The sequence below is a fragment of the Oncorhynchus mykiss genome, chromosome 28 (genome assembly GCF_013265735.2).
Source record: "Oncorhynchus mykiss isolate Arlee chromosome 28, USDA_OmykA_1.1, whole genome shotgun sequence".
In the NCBI taxonomy this organism is placed as follows: domain Eukaryota; kingdom Metazoa; phylum Chordata; class Actinopteri; order Salmoniformes; family Salmonidae; genus Oncorhynchus; species Oncorhynchus mykiss.
The window spans coordinates 29,633,465-29,653,137 of record NC_048592.1 but is presented as its reverse complement, the minus strand read 5'-3'; the positions used below and the strand labels follow the sequence as shown (position 1 = coordinate 29,653,137).

The 19,673-nt window shown below is 43.4% G+C and overlaps 1 protein-coding gene across 1 annotated transcript in view; it reads right to left on the bottom strand.

Annotated features, from left to right (window-relative positions):
- Positions 1 to 19,673, bottom strand: part of LOC110508889 (calsyntenin-2) — a 251,433-nt gene that overhangs the window by 8,617 nt on the left and 223,143 nt on the right. The window contains exons 9-11 of the mRNA XM_036966206.1: positions 12,524 to 12,686; positions 6,111 to 6,277; positions 5,655 to 5,803 (exon numbers count right to left, since the gene is read on the bottom strand). Coding sequence (XP_036822101.1) covers positions 5,655 to 5,803; positions 6,111 to 6,277; positions 12,524 to 12,686 — 479 coding nt within the window. The remainder of the gene's footprint in view (positions 1 to 5,654; positions 5,804 to 6,110; positions 6,278 to 12,523; positions 12,687 to 19,673) is intronic.

The window sequence follows — 19,673 nt, the reverse complement described above, 5'->3', positions numbered from 1 at the left end:
CTTATCCATACTGGATTACGACTTAAGGGTAAGGGTAAGCTGAACCTAGATCTGGGATCTACAGTGCCTTGCGAAAGTATTCGGCCCCCTTGAACTTTGCGACCTTTTGCCACATTTCAGGCTTCAAACATAAAGATATAAAACTGTATTTTTTTGTGAAGAATCAACAACAAGTGGGACACAATCATGAAGTGGAACGACATTTATTGGATATTTCAAACTTTTTTAACATATCAAAAACTGAAAAATTGGGCGTGCAAAATTATTCAGCCCCTTTACTTTCAGTGCAGCAAACTCTCTCCAGAAGTTCAGTGAGGATCTCTGAATGATCCAATGTTGACCTAAATGACTAATGATGATAAATACAATCCACCTGTGTGTAATCAAGTCTCCGTATAAATGCACCTGCACTGTGATAGTCTCAGAGGTCCGTTAAAAGCGCAGAGAGCATCATGAAGAACAAGGAACACACCAGGCAGGTCCGAGATACTGTTGTGAAGAAGTTTAAAGCCGGATTTGGATACAAAAAGATTTCCCAAGCTTTAAACATCCCAAGGAGCACTGTGCAAGCGATAATATTGAAATGGAAGGAGTATCAGACCACTGCAAATCTACCAAGACCTGGCCGTCCCTCTAAACTTTCAGCTCATACAAGGACAAGACTGATCAGAGATGCAGCCAAGAGGCCCATGATCACTCTGGATGAACTGCAGAGATCTACAGTTGAGGTGGGAGACTCTGTCCATAGGACAACAATCAGTCGTATATTGCACAAATCTGGCCTTTATGGAAGAGTGGCAAGAAGAAAGCCATTTCTTAAAGATATCCAGAAAAAGTGTCGTTTAAAGTTTGCCACAAGCCACCTGGGAGACACACCAAACATGTGGAAGAAGGTGCTCTGGTCAGATGAAACCAAAATTGAACTTTTTGGCAACAATGCAAAATGTTATGTTTGGCGTAAAAGCAACACAGCTCATCACCCTGAACACACCATCCCCACTGTCAAACATGGTGGTGGCAGCATCATGGTTTGGGCCTGCTTTTCTTCAGCAGGGACAGGGAAGATGGTTCAAATTGATGGGAAGATGGATGGAGCCAAATACAGGACCATTCTGGAAGAAAACCTGATGGAGTCTGCAAAAGACCTGAGACTGGGACGGAGATTTGTCTTCCAACAAGACAATGATCCAAAACATAAAGCAAAATCTACAATGGAATGGTTCAAAAATAAACATATCCAGGTGTTAGAATGGCCAAGTCAAAGTCCAGACCTGAATCCAATCGAGAATCTGTGAAAAGAACTGAAAAAAGCTGTTCACAAATGCTCTCCATCCAACCTCACTGAGCTCGAGCTCGAGCTGTTTTGCAAGGAGGAATGGAAAAAAAATTCAGTCTCTCGATGTGAAAAACTGATAGAGACATACCCCAAGCGACTTACAGCTGTAATCGCAGCAAAAGGTGGCGCTACAAAGTATTAACTTAAGGGGGCTGAATAATTTTGCACGCCCAATTTTTCAGTTTTTGATTTGTTAAAAAAGTTTGAAATATCCAATAAATGTCGTTCCACTTCATGATTGTGTCCCACTTGTTGTTGATTCTTCACAAACAAATACAGTTTTATATCTTTATGTTTGAAGCCTGAAATGTGGCAAAAGGTCGCAAAGTTCAAGGGGGCCGAATACTTTCGCAAGGCACTGTAGATTCTAAGGATATCCTATCCAGAGCGAGGAGCTGCCCTGCCACCCAGACCGTCTGGGGGAAACAAGCTGGCTGTCGTCTAAGTTCATTACAGTTTGAGGGGGCAGTGAAGTCTCTCAGGATTAATACAAACGCTGGCGCCTAAAGCCTTGAAATTACGCTTTTCAAGGGTCGGTGAAAAGTGCTCTTCACTAACTTATTTATTCATATATTTACTTTCCCACGCTAATTAAAAACAGTCTATTTGTTTATATGATAACAGTGCTTCTGGCTTTACTAGCTAAACTTACTGATTGGACTGCTTTCCCATGGTAATTACTTGCACTAAGTCTAGGCCTAAATAAAGAGTGTACTTAGATGCATTGTTCTCCTTAACTAAATAACAGACTGGCTTTGAATGGGGTGTATGTGTATGTGTGTGTCTGTGTATTTACATGTATTGGAATAGGAAGAGTGTGTGTTGTGTGTGTCAAATCAAAATCAAATCAAATGTATTTGTCAAAGGCGCTGAATATAACAGGTGTAGACTTTACTGTGCAAGGCTTACTGATGAGCCCTTTCTCAACAATTCAGAGTTAAAACGTAAGACAAATGATCAAAAAAGGAAATAGTAACACAAAATAACAATAACGTGGCTAAATACAAGGAGTACCGGAACAAAGTCAATGTGCAGGGGTATGAGGAGTTGAAGTAATATGTACATGTAGGTAAGTGTAAAAGTGACTAGGCAATCAGGATAGATAATAAACAGAGTAGCAGCAGTGTGTGTGTGTGTGTGTGTGTGTGTGTGTGTGTGTGTGTGTGTGTGTGTGTGTGTGTGTGTGTGTGTGTGTGTGTGTGTGTGTGTGTGTATATATAGTCAGGTGAGTGTGCATAGAGCCAGCCAGTGCAGAGTCTGGGCCAAAATACCCCAGGATCAATGCACACCAGTATGTACTTGCACATCCTCATCTGCACATCGATCACTCCAGTGTAAATTGCTAAATTGTAATTACATCGCTACTATTGGCCTATTTATTGCCTTACCTCCTTACTTAATTTGCACACACTGCATACAGATTTGTCTATTGTTTATATTGACTGTATGTTTGTTTATGTGTAACTCTGTGTTGTTGTTTTTGTCGCACTGCTTTGCTTTATCTTGGCCAGGTCGCAGTTGTATATGAGAACTTGATCTCAACTGGCCTACCTGGTTAAATAAAGGTTAAACAAATACATTATTTTTAAAAATGTATGTATGTGTGTGTATGTGTATGTCTGATTAGTTGATCTCCATAATTACCTAACAAACTGGCTTTGAATAGGAAGTGTGTGTGCGTGTGTGTGTGTGTGTGCCTGCGTGCGTGCACCTGCAATCGTGTGTGTAGATTTATCCGATAAGCAAAATTGTCTGTAACTCCACAAACAATTACCCTGAACAACATCGGTAAAATATTTGTGGGGTGTAGCAAAGTCTCCACACTAAACTAGGGCCTGTCATGCCAAATAGTGTCCCTCGGCCAAATTGTGTCCTCTCTGCGTCACAATGGGATCCGGACCTCACTAAATAAATGCCACTTGACCAGAAACACTACTAAGGGGTTGCTTCCCAAACAACACCCTGTTGCCTACATATTCCCTATGAGCCCTGATCACAAGTAGTGCACCATGTAGAGTATAGGGTGCAGTTTGGGACATAGCCAGGGACATATTTCTGCTGAGTAGGAGGAGCCGTCTCTCTCTATACAAGGCAGCGGTCTGAATTCTGAGTTTGAATAATCCTATTACAGCTCCTGTGACAGGAGTCCACTATCCACCACAATCGTCCATTTTGATTTGGCCGACCCCTCCCTCACTGTTTAACTGTGAACAGGTGTAGACACGTATACAGGGGGCGCACACACACACACACACACACACACACTACACTCACACACACAAACACACACAGACAGACTCACACACATACTACACTCACACACACACTACACTCACACACACACACACACACACACACACACTACACTCACACACACACACACACACACACACACACACACACACACACACACACACACACTACACTCACACACACAAACACACACAGACAGACTCACACACATACTACACTCACACACACACTACACTCACACACACACACACACACACACACACACTACACTCACACACACACACACACACACACACACACACACACACACACACACACACACACTACACTCACACACACAAACACACACAGACAGACTCACACACATACTACACTCACACACACACACATACTACACTCACACACACACACACACTACACTCACACACACACACACACACATACTACACTCACACACACACACCTTTTTGACTTTTCTCCCAATTCTTTCTCATCCCTGTTCTTATTTGGGCCTGTTTCATTCCTTATATCACACTATTTCTTTCTCTCCACTCATCCACTCTCACTTCCTGTCTTGGGCCTGCATTTGTTTACCAATACATTTCATTTACTCCTATAAGACTGTACAAGTCTCTCTCTCTCTTCTCTTCTCTCTCTCTCTCCTGTTAGGTAATGGCGTAAACACATGAGCTGTTACAGATACATGCAAAACATTGAAATCATTGAAGCATTGAAAGCATTGAAATCCAATAACTTTCTTGAAATGGTGACTAGAGGAGGGGGAGAGAAAGACAGAGGGGATAAGGGAATAGAGGGAGACAGAAAGAGAGACAGAAAACGAGCCCGCCAGTCAGCCAGTCACCCACCCACCCACCCAGCCAGTCACCCACCCACCCAGCCAGTCAGCCACTCAATCAGCCAGCCAGTCACCCACCCACCCAGCCAGTCACCCACCCACCCAGCCAGTCAGCCACCCAATCAGCCAGCCAGTCACCCACCCACCCAGCCAGTCACCCACCCACCCAGCCAGTCAGCCACCCAATCAGCCAGCCAGTCTTAACAGAGCTATATTTGTCTAATGATCAACTTTCCCTCTCTGAGTGCTCTCTGGCGTGAGAAACCCTGACATAGCAGATTGCTTCATGGCCCTCATTCATATCCTCATCATCAGCTGATGAGATGTTGGCCCCTGTGCCACAGCTCCATGGCAACCACGGCGCAACGGCATCCCAGCGGCCCTCTCAGCCGTGGCGTGGTGGGTTGGAATGGAGTGGTTACTGAGGGGAGATGTAAAGAGAGGGACATGCCTCTCCCCTCTAACACTCCTGATTAGCACATCAGACACAGAGAGACCACAGTCCGCGCCAGACAACAGACCCACACACAACCTGGAACGTACGCATGTACACACTAACCTTGAGGGCGCGCCACAAACATGGATACACACTGACCCGGGGACACACAGTGAGCAAAGGCACACCCCCACACCCACACCACACACTAACCCGAGGACATGCATTTGAAGGACTCCACTTTCACACAGTAGATTCTCTATCTTTTCTCTCACTCTCCCACCATCAAAACACTTCCCCCTCTCTTTCCCCAGAGAACCACATTTCTTTACCTCTGCTGTATTTGTTTGTGTGAAATACACAAATGAAGGCTTGATAAACACATTCTGTGAAGGGATACAAGTCTTTCTGTGTGCTTGGTGTGAAACATGTTTGTGTGTCTGTGCGCTCAAGCACCTATGTCTTTGCGCTTGTAAACTATGTTTGAGAGAGCAAGGAAAAGAAGTTGAGGAGTGTGAGCATGTGTGTGGGAGACAGATTACAGTGTGTGTCTGTGTGTGGGAGACAGATTACAGTGTGTGTCTGTGTGTGGGAGACAGATTACAGTGTGTGTCTGTGTGTGGGAGACAGATTACAGTGTGTGTCTGTGTGTGGGAGACAGATTACAGTGTGTGTTTGTGTGTGGGAGACAGATTACAGTGTGTGTCTGTGTGTGGGAGACAGATTACTGTGTGTGTGCGTACACATACACATCTATAGGGTTCCATACTCACTGTACGGTGGTGGTGATGTGTAGCTGTCTGAGGCCTGCTGTGGGGAACTGGCGTGAGTTGATGTAGGAGACCTTGGCCATGGCTGTGTTGACACTCTCCAGGTCCTCTCCCTCCATCACCAGCACCGACTGGGCTGGGTTGAAGTGGAACTGCACACACAGAAGAACACATGAATCAACACATCGATACTAGAGGTGAAGTTAATTTACTGTGATGTCTTGAACCTCTCGATTTGTACCGTTTCTACATGGATCGCCTTAAAAATAAACACTTGACCAAAGAGTATAATCAGATTCATCAGATTGATGGTGATTTTTCAAATCTCCTAACAGTACTGTTTGTAGAACACAGATGTTAGGACTTATAAGGGTAAGGTGTGTTTGTAGACTTATGTCTGTTTATATGCGTTTGTATGTGTGTGTGTGTGGTGCACCAGCGTGTCTGCAGAGCTGTCACCTTGATGTCCTTGCCCAGGCTCTCCAGTGAGTGGATATCCAGTCCTTCCTTACAGGCCTGTAGACAGGAGATTACTTTCTGGGTCTCGATCCTCCCTGGCCGGATGGTCAGCCCAGACAGACTGCCCCGGAAGAACTGGGTGAACCGTGGGGTGGACACCTCACCACCTAGGGAGGAGAAGAGAAAGGATGGGAGCTCAAGGTTTGTTCAGTTCAAAGCTGCATCTCAAAACGGCTTCCGAGGAGATCATGTCCTCTCCTTCATCCGTTCTGATCTGAAACTACAGAGCAGGTGAAAGCAGTATTGTGCCTGCCTCTATTATAATATAAGAATATGCTTTGGTAATTCTTTATCATACAGTCCTTTACGCTTTATTTACTCGGTCTAAGTTAGAAATGACACTTTAAGAAAAGAGATGAACCTACATAACTAACCTTTCAACAAGACTAACCTTTACAAATAAAGGTTTCACTAAAGGCTAACAGAGGGTGACCTTTGTTACCACATTTCCTAAACAGCAGGTAAATACCAAGCCAAACAGTACTGTAAAATAAAGCCGATAGCGTGACTACGGAAATGCCAACCAGTTTTGTTTGCCAGCTCCCATCTGCTCTCCCCACTTCTTTTTTAAAGCGACTGTCAAAACAACAAAATAAAAACATGTCCAATGTGAGGTAGATTTGGGCTCAGAGCGTCAGGGACATGAGACCTGTGAAACGCTGCCGTTGTCTTATTCAGACGAGTGTGTGTGAGTCTCCTCTTTGATCCACTGGCAGATGGAACTGGCAGTTCGCTAGTCGCTATAGTAACGTGCTAACGGCCCCAGAGCCGGGTCTCGCCCCCTGCATCGGCTCCAGACTTATTGCTTCTGATTTTTAAAATTATTATGACGCTATCAATTAACTGTTGTGGCACCGAAGGACAGATTGAGGGAGCATATTTTGGGTCATTTCAGTATCGTCCTACCAAAAGAGGATAATTTGAACACGTTCAGTGTGTAGGCCTCAGTGCTGATAGCATATGCCATTTCTGCACATCTGACTGTATAGGATTTACACCTGCAGTGAGAAAGATAGCAATTAAGTTTAAATCAAGAGTTTGACTTAGCTGTATTAGGAAAAGAGAGTAGGTTCAAGATTATGGTTAAGAAGAGGCAGTTGGCCTAAGGACAACCAAAGTTTCTCTGCACTATACTTCCCTAGTAGGGACGTATAGTAATTACATGGCATACATTGCTTCTCTACTCTGCTGAAGAGCACCATTCAAAGCAATCTCCATAAACGTTTCCCCAACGAAAATGGGTAAAAAAAAATCAAATGAACTCTGTCGCTCTAGTCTCAAGTCACAAATCTCGTTTTGATTTGGGGGAGCTAAAATGATGTCTGGGGCCTTTCGTTCCGTGTGTCTCTTCATTACGTTGTTGATTGTGTGCAGGGTGGTGGGTACTTAGAAAGGCAATCCTGTTCACTAATGGTCTGCAAAGTTATCGGTTGTGGCTTAGTGAAGCTTAAAGCAGCTTCACTGGGTTGTAATAGCCAAAGAACTTGTCTCCCATTCAGACTGTCTTAATCCCTTCTGCAGGGCTTTCTCACACAATCACAGATTCATGGAAAGAGAGAGGAAACAGGAGAAAAAAGAGAAAATTGCAATCAGGAGCCAGATTAAAATAAATTAAAATGACACGGAAATGCCCTTGACGTTGGACCTCGATGCCTCGAGTGGGGCTCATGTGGTTTAGCTGTAACCACCTCACGGACCTGCTCCCCCCAGCAAACACATTTAAATCATAATTATTTTGAATCATAAAAACTATGGTAAGTAGTGCTTCTTCGTTTAAATGGGATCATTAGCCCCCTCTTTTCAAGCGGCTGGAATTGACAGCCTGTGTTTCCTGTTCGATGTCTCCAAGCTTGAGCCTCTTTGATTTGAAAAAGAATGACTCGATGTTAGAGGTTGTTTCGCGAGCCAATGCTAACTAGCGTTAGTGCAATGACTGGAAGTCTATGGTAACTAGGTCGACCGAGAGTTGTCAGTTTTTTTTACCAATTTGACCAAACGTGTATTTTTCCATTCATAGACACATCCTATGTGTTAATCAAATCAACTGTATTCACTGAGCTTGTGTGATGCTTTAAGCACATTGTTTCATTATATAATTAAGACACACAAATGACTAGAGGGAGTCTGACCGCAATTGATTTGATTGTGCCGGGCCGGGCTGAGAATTGTTGCCTGATGTCTCCTCCCTGCTGCAGCGACCACCACAGAATTTGGGAGGCCATTGTTATTTTATTTTAAATAAAATGCTTGATTGCACTTGAAATTATGAATGACTTGTATGCTCTGTAATGACATTAATGAATTAATGATTGAAATCAAATCAAACTTTATTTGTCACGAGACGAAAACAACAAGTGTAGACTTTACCGTGAAATGCTTACTTACAAGCTCTTAACCAACAGTGCAGTTCAAGAAGAGTTAAGAAAATATTTACCAAGTAGACTAAAATAAAAAATTTGAAGAAAAAGTAACACAATAAGAATAACAATAACGAGGATATACACAGGGGACACCGGTACCGAGTCAGTGTGCAGGGGTACAGGTTAGTTGAGGTAATTTGTACATGTAGGTGGGGGTGAAATGAATATGCATAGATAATAAACACAGAGTAATAGCAGTGTACAAAAGGGAGGGGGTCAATGTAAATTGTCCAGTGGTGATTTCATTAATTGTTCAGCAGTCTTATGGCTTGGGGGTAGAAGCTGTTGAAGAGCCTTTTGGTCCTAGACTTGGCGCTCTGTGCGGTCAGAGAAAACAGTCTATAACTTGGGTGACTGGAGTCTCTGACAATTTTATGGGCTTATCTCTGACACTGCCTATTATATAGATCCTGGATGGCAGGAAGCTTGGCCCCAGTGATGTACTGGGACGTTCGCACTACCCTCTGTAGCGCCTTACAGTCAGATGCCGAGCAGTTGCCATACCAGGCGGTGATGCAACCGGTCAGGATGCTTTCGATGGTGCAGCTGTATCCTCTTGAGGATCTGGGGATGCCACATTTTTCAGTCTCCTGAGGGGGAAAAGGTTTTGCCGTGCCCCCTTCACGACACTCTTGATATGTTTGGACCATGATAGTTCGTTGGTGATGTGGACACCAAGGAACTTTCTGTCTGTAAGATATCAGTTTGTCTCTGTGGATGGTTTGTCCACTGACAAATCAACTGTAAATTTCGGTGTTCCTCAAGGCTCCGTTTTAGGACCACTATTGTTTTCACTATATATTTTACCTCTTGGTGATGTCATTCGGAAACATAAATGTTAACTGTCACTGCTATGCAGACGACACACAGCTGTACATTTCGATAAAACATGGTGAAGCCCCAAAATTGCCCTCCCTGGAAGCCTCTGTTTCAGACATAAGGAAGTGGATGGCGGCAAAATGTTCTACTTTTAAACTTGGACAAAACAGAGATGCTAGTTCTAGATCCCAAGAAACAAAGAGATCTTCTGTTGAATCTGACAATTAATCTTGATGGTTGTACAGTTAATCTTGATGGTTGTACACTCAAATAAAACTGTGAAGGACCTTGGCGTTACTCTCGACCCTGATCTCTCTTTTGACGAACATATCAATACTGTATCAAGGAAAACTTTTTTCCATCTACGTAACATTGCAAAAATCTAAAAGTTTGTTAAAAAATTATACGTAAAAATGTATCCATGCTTTTGTCACTTCTAGGTTAGACTACTGCAATGCTCTACTTTCTGGCTACCCGGATAAAGCACTTAATAAACTTCAGTTAGTGCTAAACACTGCTGCTAGAATCTTGACGAGAACCAAAACATTTGATCATATTACTCCAGTGCTAGCCTTTCTACACTGGCTTCCTGTTAAGGCAAGGGCTGATTTCAAGGTTTTACTGCTAACCTATCTTTCTGATTTGGTCCTGCCATACATACCTACACATACACTATGGTCACAAGACGCAGGCCTCCTTATTGTCCCTAGAATTTCTAAGCAAACAGCTGGAGGCAGGGCTTTCTCCTATAGAGCTCCCTTTTTTTGGAATGGTCTGCCTATTCGTGTGAGAGACGCAGACTCGGTCTCAACCTTTAAGTCTTTATTGAAGACTCGTCTCTTCAGTAGGTCCTATGATTGAGTGTGTCTGGCCCAGGAGTGAAGGTGAACAGAAAGGCACTGGAGCATCGAACCGCCCTTGCTGTCTCTGCCTGGCCGGTTGCCCTCTCTACACTGGGATTATCTGCCTCTAACCCCATTACAGGGGCTGAGTCAATGGCTTACTGGTGCTCTTCCATGCCATCCCTAGGAGGGGTGCATCACTTGAGTGGGTTGAGGTACTGACGTGATCTTCCTGTCCGGGTTGGCGCCCCCCCTTGGGTTGTGTCGTGGGGGAGATCTTTGCGGGCTATACTCGGCCTTGTCTCAGGATGGTAAGTTAGTGGTTGAAGATATCCTTCTAGTGGTGTGGGGGCTGTGCTTTGGCAAAGTGGGTGGGTATCCTGCCTGTTTGGCCCTGTCTGGGGGTATCGTCGGACGGGGCAACAGTGTCTCCCAACCCCTCCTGTCTCTGCCTATAGTATTTATGCTGCAATAGTTTATGTGTAGGGGGGCTAGTGTCAGTCTGTTATATCTGGAGTATTTCTCCTGTCTTATCCGGTGCCCTGTGTGAATTTAAGTATGCTCTCTCTAATTATTTATTTCTGTTTCTCAGACCTGAGCCCTAAGGCCATTCCTCAGGACTACCTGGCCTGATGACTCCTTGCAGTCCCCAGTCCACCTGGTCGTGCTGCTGCTCCAATTTCAACTGTTCTGCCTGCGGCTATGGAACTCTGACCTGTTCACCTGACGTGGTACCTGTACCAGACCTGCTGTTTTCAACTCTCTAGAGACAGCAGGAGAGGTAGAAATACTCTGAATGACCGGCTATGAAAAGCCAATTGACATTTACTCTTGAGGTTTTTGACCTGTTGCACCCTCGACAACCACTGCGATTATTATTATTTGACCCTGCTGGTCATCTATGAACATTTGAACATCTTGGCCATATTCTGTTATAATCTCCACCCAGAATAGGACTTGCCACCCCTCATAGCCTTGCTTCCTCTCTAGGTTTCTTCCTGGGTTCTGGCCTTTCTAGGGAGTTTCTGTACAGCACTTTGTGCCCTCAGCTGATGTAAGAAGGGCTTTATAAATACATTTGATTGATTGAACTTGAAACTCTTGACACGCTCCTCTAAAGCCCCGTCGATGTTAATGGGGCCTGTTCAGCCTGCCTTTTCCTGTGGTCTGTAGAAATATAGGCCTGAGTAAGTTATGTTATTAAGACTTAACAGGATGCCTACAGCTTGATGGTGGTTATACAAGGCTGTTATATTAAGCTCACAAATGATAACAACATTACTTATTATTATAATGATGATCATAATAATAATAGTAATAATTACAATAAGAAGGAGATAGGAGATTATTATAAATTTTATTTTTCAGACAATTTGGAACCGTGTAAACAACACTAAATAAATTATAAATAATAACAAAGAGGCCGTTCTAACAAAAACATGGTAAAGCCTTTGTTACAGCATTGCCAAGATTAAAAACTGTTTATCTGACATGTTGTGGTTATGTGAGCCTTGGTGCTCACAGTATCAGTAGGCTATCGAACAGAAGCAGGATCTGTCTTATTTCTGTAGATATACAGAATATAGATGATTTATAAAGCCAGGCATATTAAACAGTTAGGCTATTGATTATAGGCCTAATTGAGTTGGGGTTTCCTCTCTCCTCATTCATCTTAGACAATTAATTCAAGGGCTGTTTCCTCATTTCCTAAGTCCGCTGCTGCCTCCGCCACATTGTTCTCAACACCAATATGGTGGTTCATTATTATGCACATAGCAACATGGTCTAGGAAAAGGCACCAATTCAACAGTGCTGCGGACAACGACCACTATCCACCGTGGGAAAAAGCATTGTTCTTACCATAATATAACCATATACTGTACAATTAAAGTTGCAACTAAATGGGGTCATCCCTAATGGTAACAGCTAGCATGCGCTAATGCTAGTTAGCAGCCAAGATAAAGCTAGTTAGCAACTTCCTTCAAACTGCACGAAGACACCCCAATGGTAATGCTCAGGGAAATGGCTGAAACATGATATGAAACATACATAGGGCCCTTTTCAATCAAACCCAATATGCAGGGGTTTCTGGGATATTGAAAACCGCTGCATTCTTTGTGTGCTCTGTGATAGAATATCTGAATCCAAGAGAAACTCTCCCCCCTCCCTTTATTTTACAGTACAAAATATTGTTATTCTGGTATGGTGTCCATATTAGGACAGCCTCAGAGTTTCAAGGAGTTGGAATGAACACAGGGCAGTATATAATGACCTTGCCAGCAGGCACCCACTGTCAGCTGGGTGTCGATTGACGAGGGATGGATGGGCCAATCGTCTGTCACCAGGTAGGGTTCGTAGGTCACGCCATCCACAAAGAGCGTCACGGCAGGAAACTCCACGTTGATCACGTAGTAGTGCCACTCCTTATCACAGATCTGTAAGACATAGGGACATGATGTTAGCATTGAGTTAAACCCACCAATGAGTTGTGTAGATCTAGTTGGTATTTAAGCACATTGATAATCACCTTCCCACATACTCATACTGTAACAAACAAACCCATGTGGATGATATTTCTTAAATTAACCATTTATTTACGGTTATCATAAAGCCCAAACCCAACAATGTATGTTTGGAAGTCTCCCTCCCAATCTCAGTAATGAAAAACACATTAAACTTAATTCAGATTCATCCCGCTTCTCTCTTGTTAATTTGTTCTCAGGATAATTAATGAAGTTTAACTGTAAGGAGTCGCTCATTAAGGGGACATGGATTTACGAGCGCTGAGTCAGGGGACCATCACACAACTTTTTCATTAAGCCCAAAACACTAACTTATTCCAAAACCTCCCTGGGGGAAGAACCAAAGCCTGTCAAATCCAGCCCAGCAGTCAGTCAAGCGCCAGCCAATCGAAAGGAAATTGACCCAGCTCAGCTCTTATAATAATAGTGTTATGTTCCCCCCCTGGCAAGTGTCTAGTGTTGAGATACTTCCAGGGAGAAGTTGGCCCCACGCTCTGATCTTAAATCAGCTTCAAACTCCCCAACTGTGAGTTGTAACTATCAGGGGGTACACTGCGAAACTGACCTTGGATTAGACGTTTGAGGGGCAATTGCGGCGTACATGGTTGAGATCTATTGTGGAGGGAGATAGCTGTCAAATAGTAGTACTGCAGCACTGTGGATGATTGGATAGAATCCCCCACGCACAGAGCTAGAATCAGCTTTCAACTCCCAATTCAATTCCAAACTGGCTTTAGATCAGAAGTTGAGGGAAACTTCATTCTATTAAATCAACTATATGGAGGGAGATAACTGTCAAACAGTGTGTTTGTAGATGTCTCCAGAGTGCTCTGAAGGGTTTATCATTCAAGTAATGCAATCTCATGCTGCTGATTTACCAGTGAGCCTTGAACAACCTCTCTAGTCGGCGCACAAGGCAGTCAGGCATGGCTAACTCCTTCCCTGATGCCTCGCACACCCAGGCAGCCTTTCATGCTCACAAACATGAGGCATCATTTAAAATGTTGTTTTCTTTAATCAGTGTGTGTAAGACCGCATTAGGTCGCTCGCTGTCGGTAAACACTGATACGCGGCCCACGCTGTGGTAAACACTGATACGCGGCCCACGCTGTGGTAAACACTGATACGCGGCCCACGCTGTGGTAAACACTGATACGCGGCCCACGCAGTGGTAAACACTGATATGCGGCCCACGCAGTGGTAAACACTGATACGCGGCCCACGCAGTGGTAAACACTGATACGCGGCCCACGCAGTGGTAAACACTGATACGCGGCCCACGCTGTGGTAAACACTGATACGCGGCCCACGCAGCGGTAAACACTGATACGCGGCCCACGCAGAGGTAAACACTGATACACGGCCCACGCTGTGGTAAACACTGATACGCAGCCCACGTAGGGGTAAACACTGATACGCGGCCCACGCAGCGGTAAACACTGATACGCGGCCCACGCAGCGGTAAACACTGATACGCGGCCCACGCAGCGGTAAACACTGATACGCGGCCCACGCAGTGGTAAACACTGATACGCAGCCCACGCAGCGGCAAACACTGATACGCGGCCCACGCAGCGGTAAACACTGATACGTGGCCCACGCAGCGGTAAACACCGATACGCGGTTCACGCAGGCATAGATGTGAATATATATATATATATATATATATATATATATATATACATATACTGTATATACCTATACAAAGGCACTTGTAGTCACCCACACATAAACATTCACATCCCTATGTGTGCACGGACGCATGCAGGCACACACACACAGGTGTCGCTGTCACGCTGTGGAGAGTAAAATGAGACCTCCTGTAACTGACTGATGTCTCCTGGGAACAACCACTCTCAGAAGCTTCTCTCCCTTCTCTCTGACTATTCTCTCCAGGGAGATACCACGCCACTCTTCACGGCACAGACCCTCCTCTGATCTCCCTCTCTGGGTGCTACCATCTCTCTACCGGCCTTTGAATGCCTCTCTATGGGACAGGTTGACTAACTAAGCATTTTGCACCAGGTGAAACATTTTCCAGTCGTAAAACACCAAACAGAAAGCTAAAGCAAAAGCATGTAACAGTATTAATTTAAAATGCTCCTTGAAATGTCTTAACCATCCTCTTTGCCCTTACTGTTGCCTTTTTGTTCTGGTCTCTATGGTTAATATCATCTGGGAAACACAGGTGTACATTTTTTCACCTGGAGAAAAACAGCAAATCTGTCCCTATGTGTCACAGTGATCTCAGAGAGGCTGGATTACATGTACTGATGGTGGTGGTTGTTATTTGAATGACTATGAGCATGTTGAATTACAGATCATACTTTTGATAACTCTATAAGCTTAAATGTCATGTAACTTAGACTTATGTCCACAAATGTGCCTATTATTTGACACTTGAAGTCGGAAGTTTACATACACCTTAGACAAATACATTTAAACTTAGTTTTTCACAATTTCTGACATTTAATCCTAGTAAAAATGTCCTGTCTTAGGTCAGTTAGGATCACCACTTTATTTGAAGAATGTGAAATGTCAGAATAATAATAGAGTGAATGATTTATTTCAGCTTTTATTTCTTTCATCACATTCCCAGTGGGTCCGAAGTTTACATACATTCAATTAGGATTTGGTAGCATTGCCTTTAAATTGTTTAACTTGGGTTAAACAGTTTTGGGTAGCCTTCCACAAGCTTCCCACAATAAGTTGGGTGAATTCTGGCCCATTCCTATTGACCGAGCTGGTGTAACTGAGTCAGGTTTGTAGGCCTTCTTGCTCGCACACGCTTTTTCTGTTCTGCCCACACATTTTCTATAGGAGAATAGAAAGGTCAGGGCTTTGCAGAGGTGGGACCAAGTCATAGTTTTACAAGTCACAAGTCTTAGCACTCAAGTCCCAAGTCAAGTCCCAAGTCAAGATAGGCAAGTCCGAGTCAACTCTCAAGTCAAGACCGTGAAGTATCAAGTCAAGTCTCAAGTCCTAAACTTTGAGTTTGTGTTCTTCACCAAATGTAATACCATTTCATATTTTTAATAAGAGTAATAGTTAGTATATTACATTTACGCAAATCATGAATGCTTTTAAAAATATCCATAAATTTATTACTTTCCAAATAAACGGTATATTTCCATGGAAATACATGGGTAGCCATGAGAACGCTTGGGCAGGGTATCAAGTCAGGCCGAGTCAAAAGGCTCAAGTCCAAGTTGTCATGAGGCATTGGTGTTAAAGTCAAAGTCGAGTTGCAAGTCATCAGATTTGTAACTTGATTCTGACTCGAGTCCAAGTCATGTGACTCGAGTCCACACCTCTGGGGCTTTGTGATGGCCACTCCAATACCTTGACTTTGTTGTCCTTAAACCATTTTGCCACAACTTTGGAAGTATGCTTGGGGTCATTGTCCATTTGGAAGACCCATTTGCGAACAAGCTTTAACTTTCTGACTTGAGACATGTCTTGAGATTTTGAGTTATTTCAGTATATCCACATAATTTTCCTTCCTCATGTTGCCATCTATTTTGTGAAGTCCCTCCTGCAGCAAAGCACCCCCACAACATGATGCTGCCACCCCCATGCTTCACGGTTGGGATGATATTCTTCGGCTTCCAAGCCACCCCCTTGTTCCTCCAAACATAAAGATGGTCATTATGGCCAAACAGTTCTATTTTTGTTTCATCAGACCAGAGGACATTTCTCCAAAAAGTATGATCTTTGTCCCCATGTGCAGTTGCAAACCATAGTTTGGCTTTTTTATGGCAGTTTTGGAGCAGGGGCTTCTTCCTTGCCGGGCGGCCTTTCAGGTTTGTCGATATAGGACTCGTTTTACTGTGGAAATAGATACTTTTGTACCTGTTTCCTCCAGCATCTTCACAAGGTCCTTTGCTGTTGTTCTGGGATTGATTTGCACTTTCACACCAAAGTATGTTCATCTCTAGGAGACAGAACACGTCTCCTTCCTGAGCGGTATGACGGCTGCGTGGTCCCATGGTGTTTATACTTGCATATTATTGTTTGTACAGATGAACATGGTACCTTCAGGCGTTTGGAAATTGCTCCCAAGGATGAACCAGACTTATGGAGGTCTACAATATTTCTGATGTATTTTTATTTTCCCATGATGTCAAGCAAAGAGGCACTGAGTTTGAAGGTAGGCCTTGAAATACATCCACAGGTACACCTTTGATTGACTCAAATTTCTGGAATTTTCCAAGCTGTTTAAAGGCACAGTCAACTTAGTGTATGTAAACTTCTGACCCACTGGAATTGTGATACAGTGAATTATAAGTGAAATAATCTGTCTGTAAACAATTACTTGTGTCATGCACAAAGTAGATGTCCTAACCAACTTGCCAAAACTATAGTTTATAGTATAGAGTGGTTGAAAAATGAGTTTTAATGAGTCCAACCTAAGTCTATGTAAACTTCCGACTTCAACTGTAAATGGTTTATTATTGGTGAATGCCATAATCTAGTTATTTTGTAGATACTCCTCCTTATTAGCTGAAATCATATTTTTTCAAAGCCATTTTAGCTGTGGCGCTAGCCATTTGGTCCGAACCTAGCATTGAATCATGGGTATTTGTTGCGCTATCCAGACGTTTCCTCCCTCCGAGGCTCGTGTTGCTAGGCAAACCCCCTGCACTTGCCCGGGCAGGACCCAGTTAAAGCCAGTTTGGGAAACTTACTAGCAAACGTAAGTGCTATGAAACTAAATAAATACTGCACTCTGACATACAAAACTTATTTGCTAGATTCATGATGGTGTTAGACAAAGCAAGGAAAGTGAACTTCAAAAAGTGAAGTAGTGTTATTGGGATTTTCAGCTGTAATGAATCTGCTAGCTTCTGAAATAATTTATTCATCCTTTAAGCATCTCCTATAGCTCCTATAGCTACACGGATTGAGAACTGTCGTGGAAAATTACATAATTAGTCATGCTATCCTGTCTTTTACTGCTTAAAGAACAGTCTATTGTTATATGCTAGTGTTTTTTCTAACCTGATACAAGCTTGTCTTTGTGTGACTTAGTCATAAGACTGGGCGTATAGCTAAGATCCGTTTCGGTGCAACCGCAGCATGTGAGATATCCAGTGGGTTTACTGTCTGCAGGAAGTCAGCTGTGTGGAACCTTGCAGGAAGGAGCACATTATAGTGTGAACAGTGACAAAACGCAGTTATACGGTTGAGCCCTCGTACTATCAACCTCGGGCTATCTTAATCTGCACAGACAAACTAATCACCTTTTACACTATGTTCCACCCGTTTCCACACATCTGCTAAACCGTCACGTAGACAAAATAAGTTGTACTTTTTCTATAAAAGCAGAGACCCGACTATGTTTGTTAAGCTTTCAACCCTGAACCATTCTTGGTGATGGTTGATTGCTTCATTTTTGCAAATCTTATAATAAAATTGTTGTTTCAAAGAATCTGCAGTCTCTCTTCCTATATAATTATTTCTCTGACAGAACTCAAAGCTAAGATCCTATCAAGCTATAGGACGACAACAAAGAGAGAATATTTAATCACCTCATCACTTTGTGTTTGCCATCCATGCTTGACTTTAACTACAACAGAATAAGATGCCACTTTGGTTTAGCTGGTGTTATGTGACAGTGAGGTGTACACACTGTTCATTCTCCATACCTCCTTCACAACATAACTAATGTCCCTAAAGCAGCGATTGTGTAGCTGTTACAGAACGGTGAACGCAGAATTTTTCACCAGCTTACAGTACATGCGCCCTGTAATGAAAAACACATAAGGCATTAATCTTAGCATGACAGGAGGAGGATCAGCAAGTTAAACACACACACATAAAAACAATCTCTGACACACACATACACAAAATCAATCTCTCTGCATCTGTCTCATACATACACACACGTAGATGCAGACAAAGACACACACACACACACACACACACACACACACACACACACAGCTAGGCACTGCGTTAATATCAACAGAGACATCTGTTTTCTCTCCACCTCTTGATTCACTTTGGTTTCACCGTTAATCTGTCTGTTGTCAGCAGATTTCATCTTGACCTTCAGATCTAACAAAAGACATGAATAAAAACACAAGAACAGGTTGGAGTGAAAAGCGTGGTCTTCCTCGATACCTTTCAGTTCTTTTGGAAAGATGAGAGAAATGCCTTGCAGGCTACACACTGACATTCCTGTTCTCTCTCGTCAGGCATATGCAGTAGGTCTACACTGTGTTGTGTCCCATTGACTTGCTCACTAGCCACGTATAGGCACAAGCGTAATGTTCTTCTGAAAACAATTGCAAAATTGTGCTACGCCACTAAAGAGCGTGGACCGTAACAAAAACGACAGAACAGCGTATCTGTTCGACACATTCAGCCAATTCTGTTTCTATGACGCACTAGCGGAAAGGGATTCTGGTCCTAAACGACCCACCCATTTCCTTTGAAAGCATTGTACGATCCTGGACTCTGACACAATAGAGGTGGGAGAAGGGGGTGAAATCAGGTGACAGCTCTCCCTCTCCTTTCTCTTCTCCCTGATAAGGAGTGTATGTTATATGTGCTCCAGTACACAGCTACACATCACAGCCTACTGAAGCATGAGATTGGCTGACTGTTGGAAGTGGGCCGATGGTGTGAAATAGAATTCTGGGGCCCCCACTGTCAAGATCTCTTCCGGGCCACTCATAAACAATAAGGTCCTCGCGGAGAGCTGAACATGGTGTAACACTCTTAAGTGATTTCCTCTGGTACGAATGATTAAGCGTGTAAATAGTAGTGTAAACTACAAGACTGTCGTGTCAAATGAATAGAGAGTTTAATAGTCCATGTTTCGGTCCCAGGTTATTACATTTCTGCTGTGGCCCACAGAAGGGAATCTGATATAAAACAATGGAGTTTTGAGGC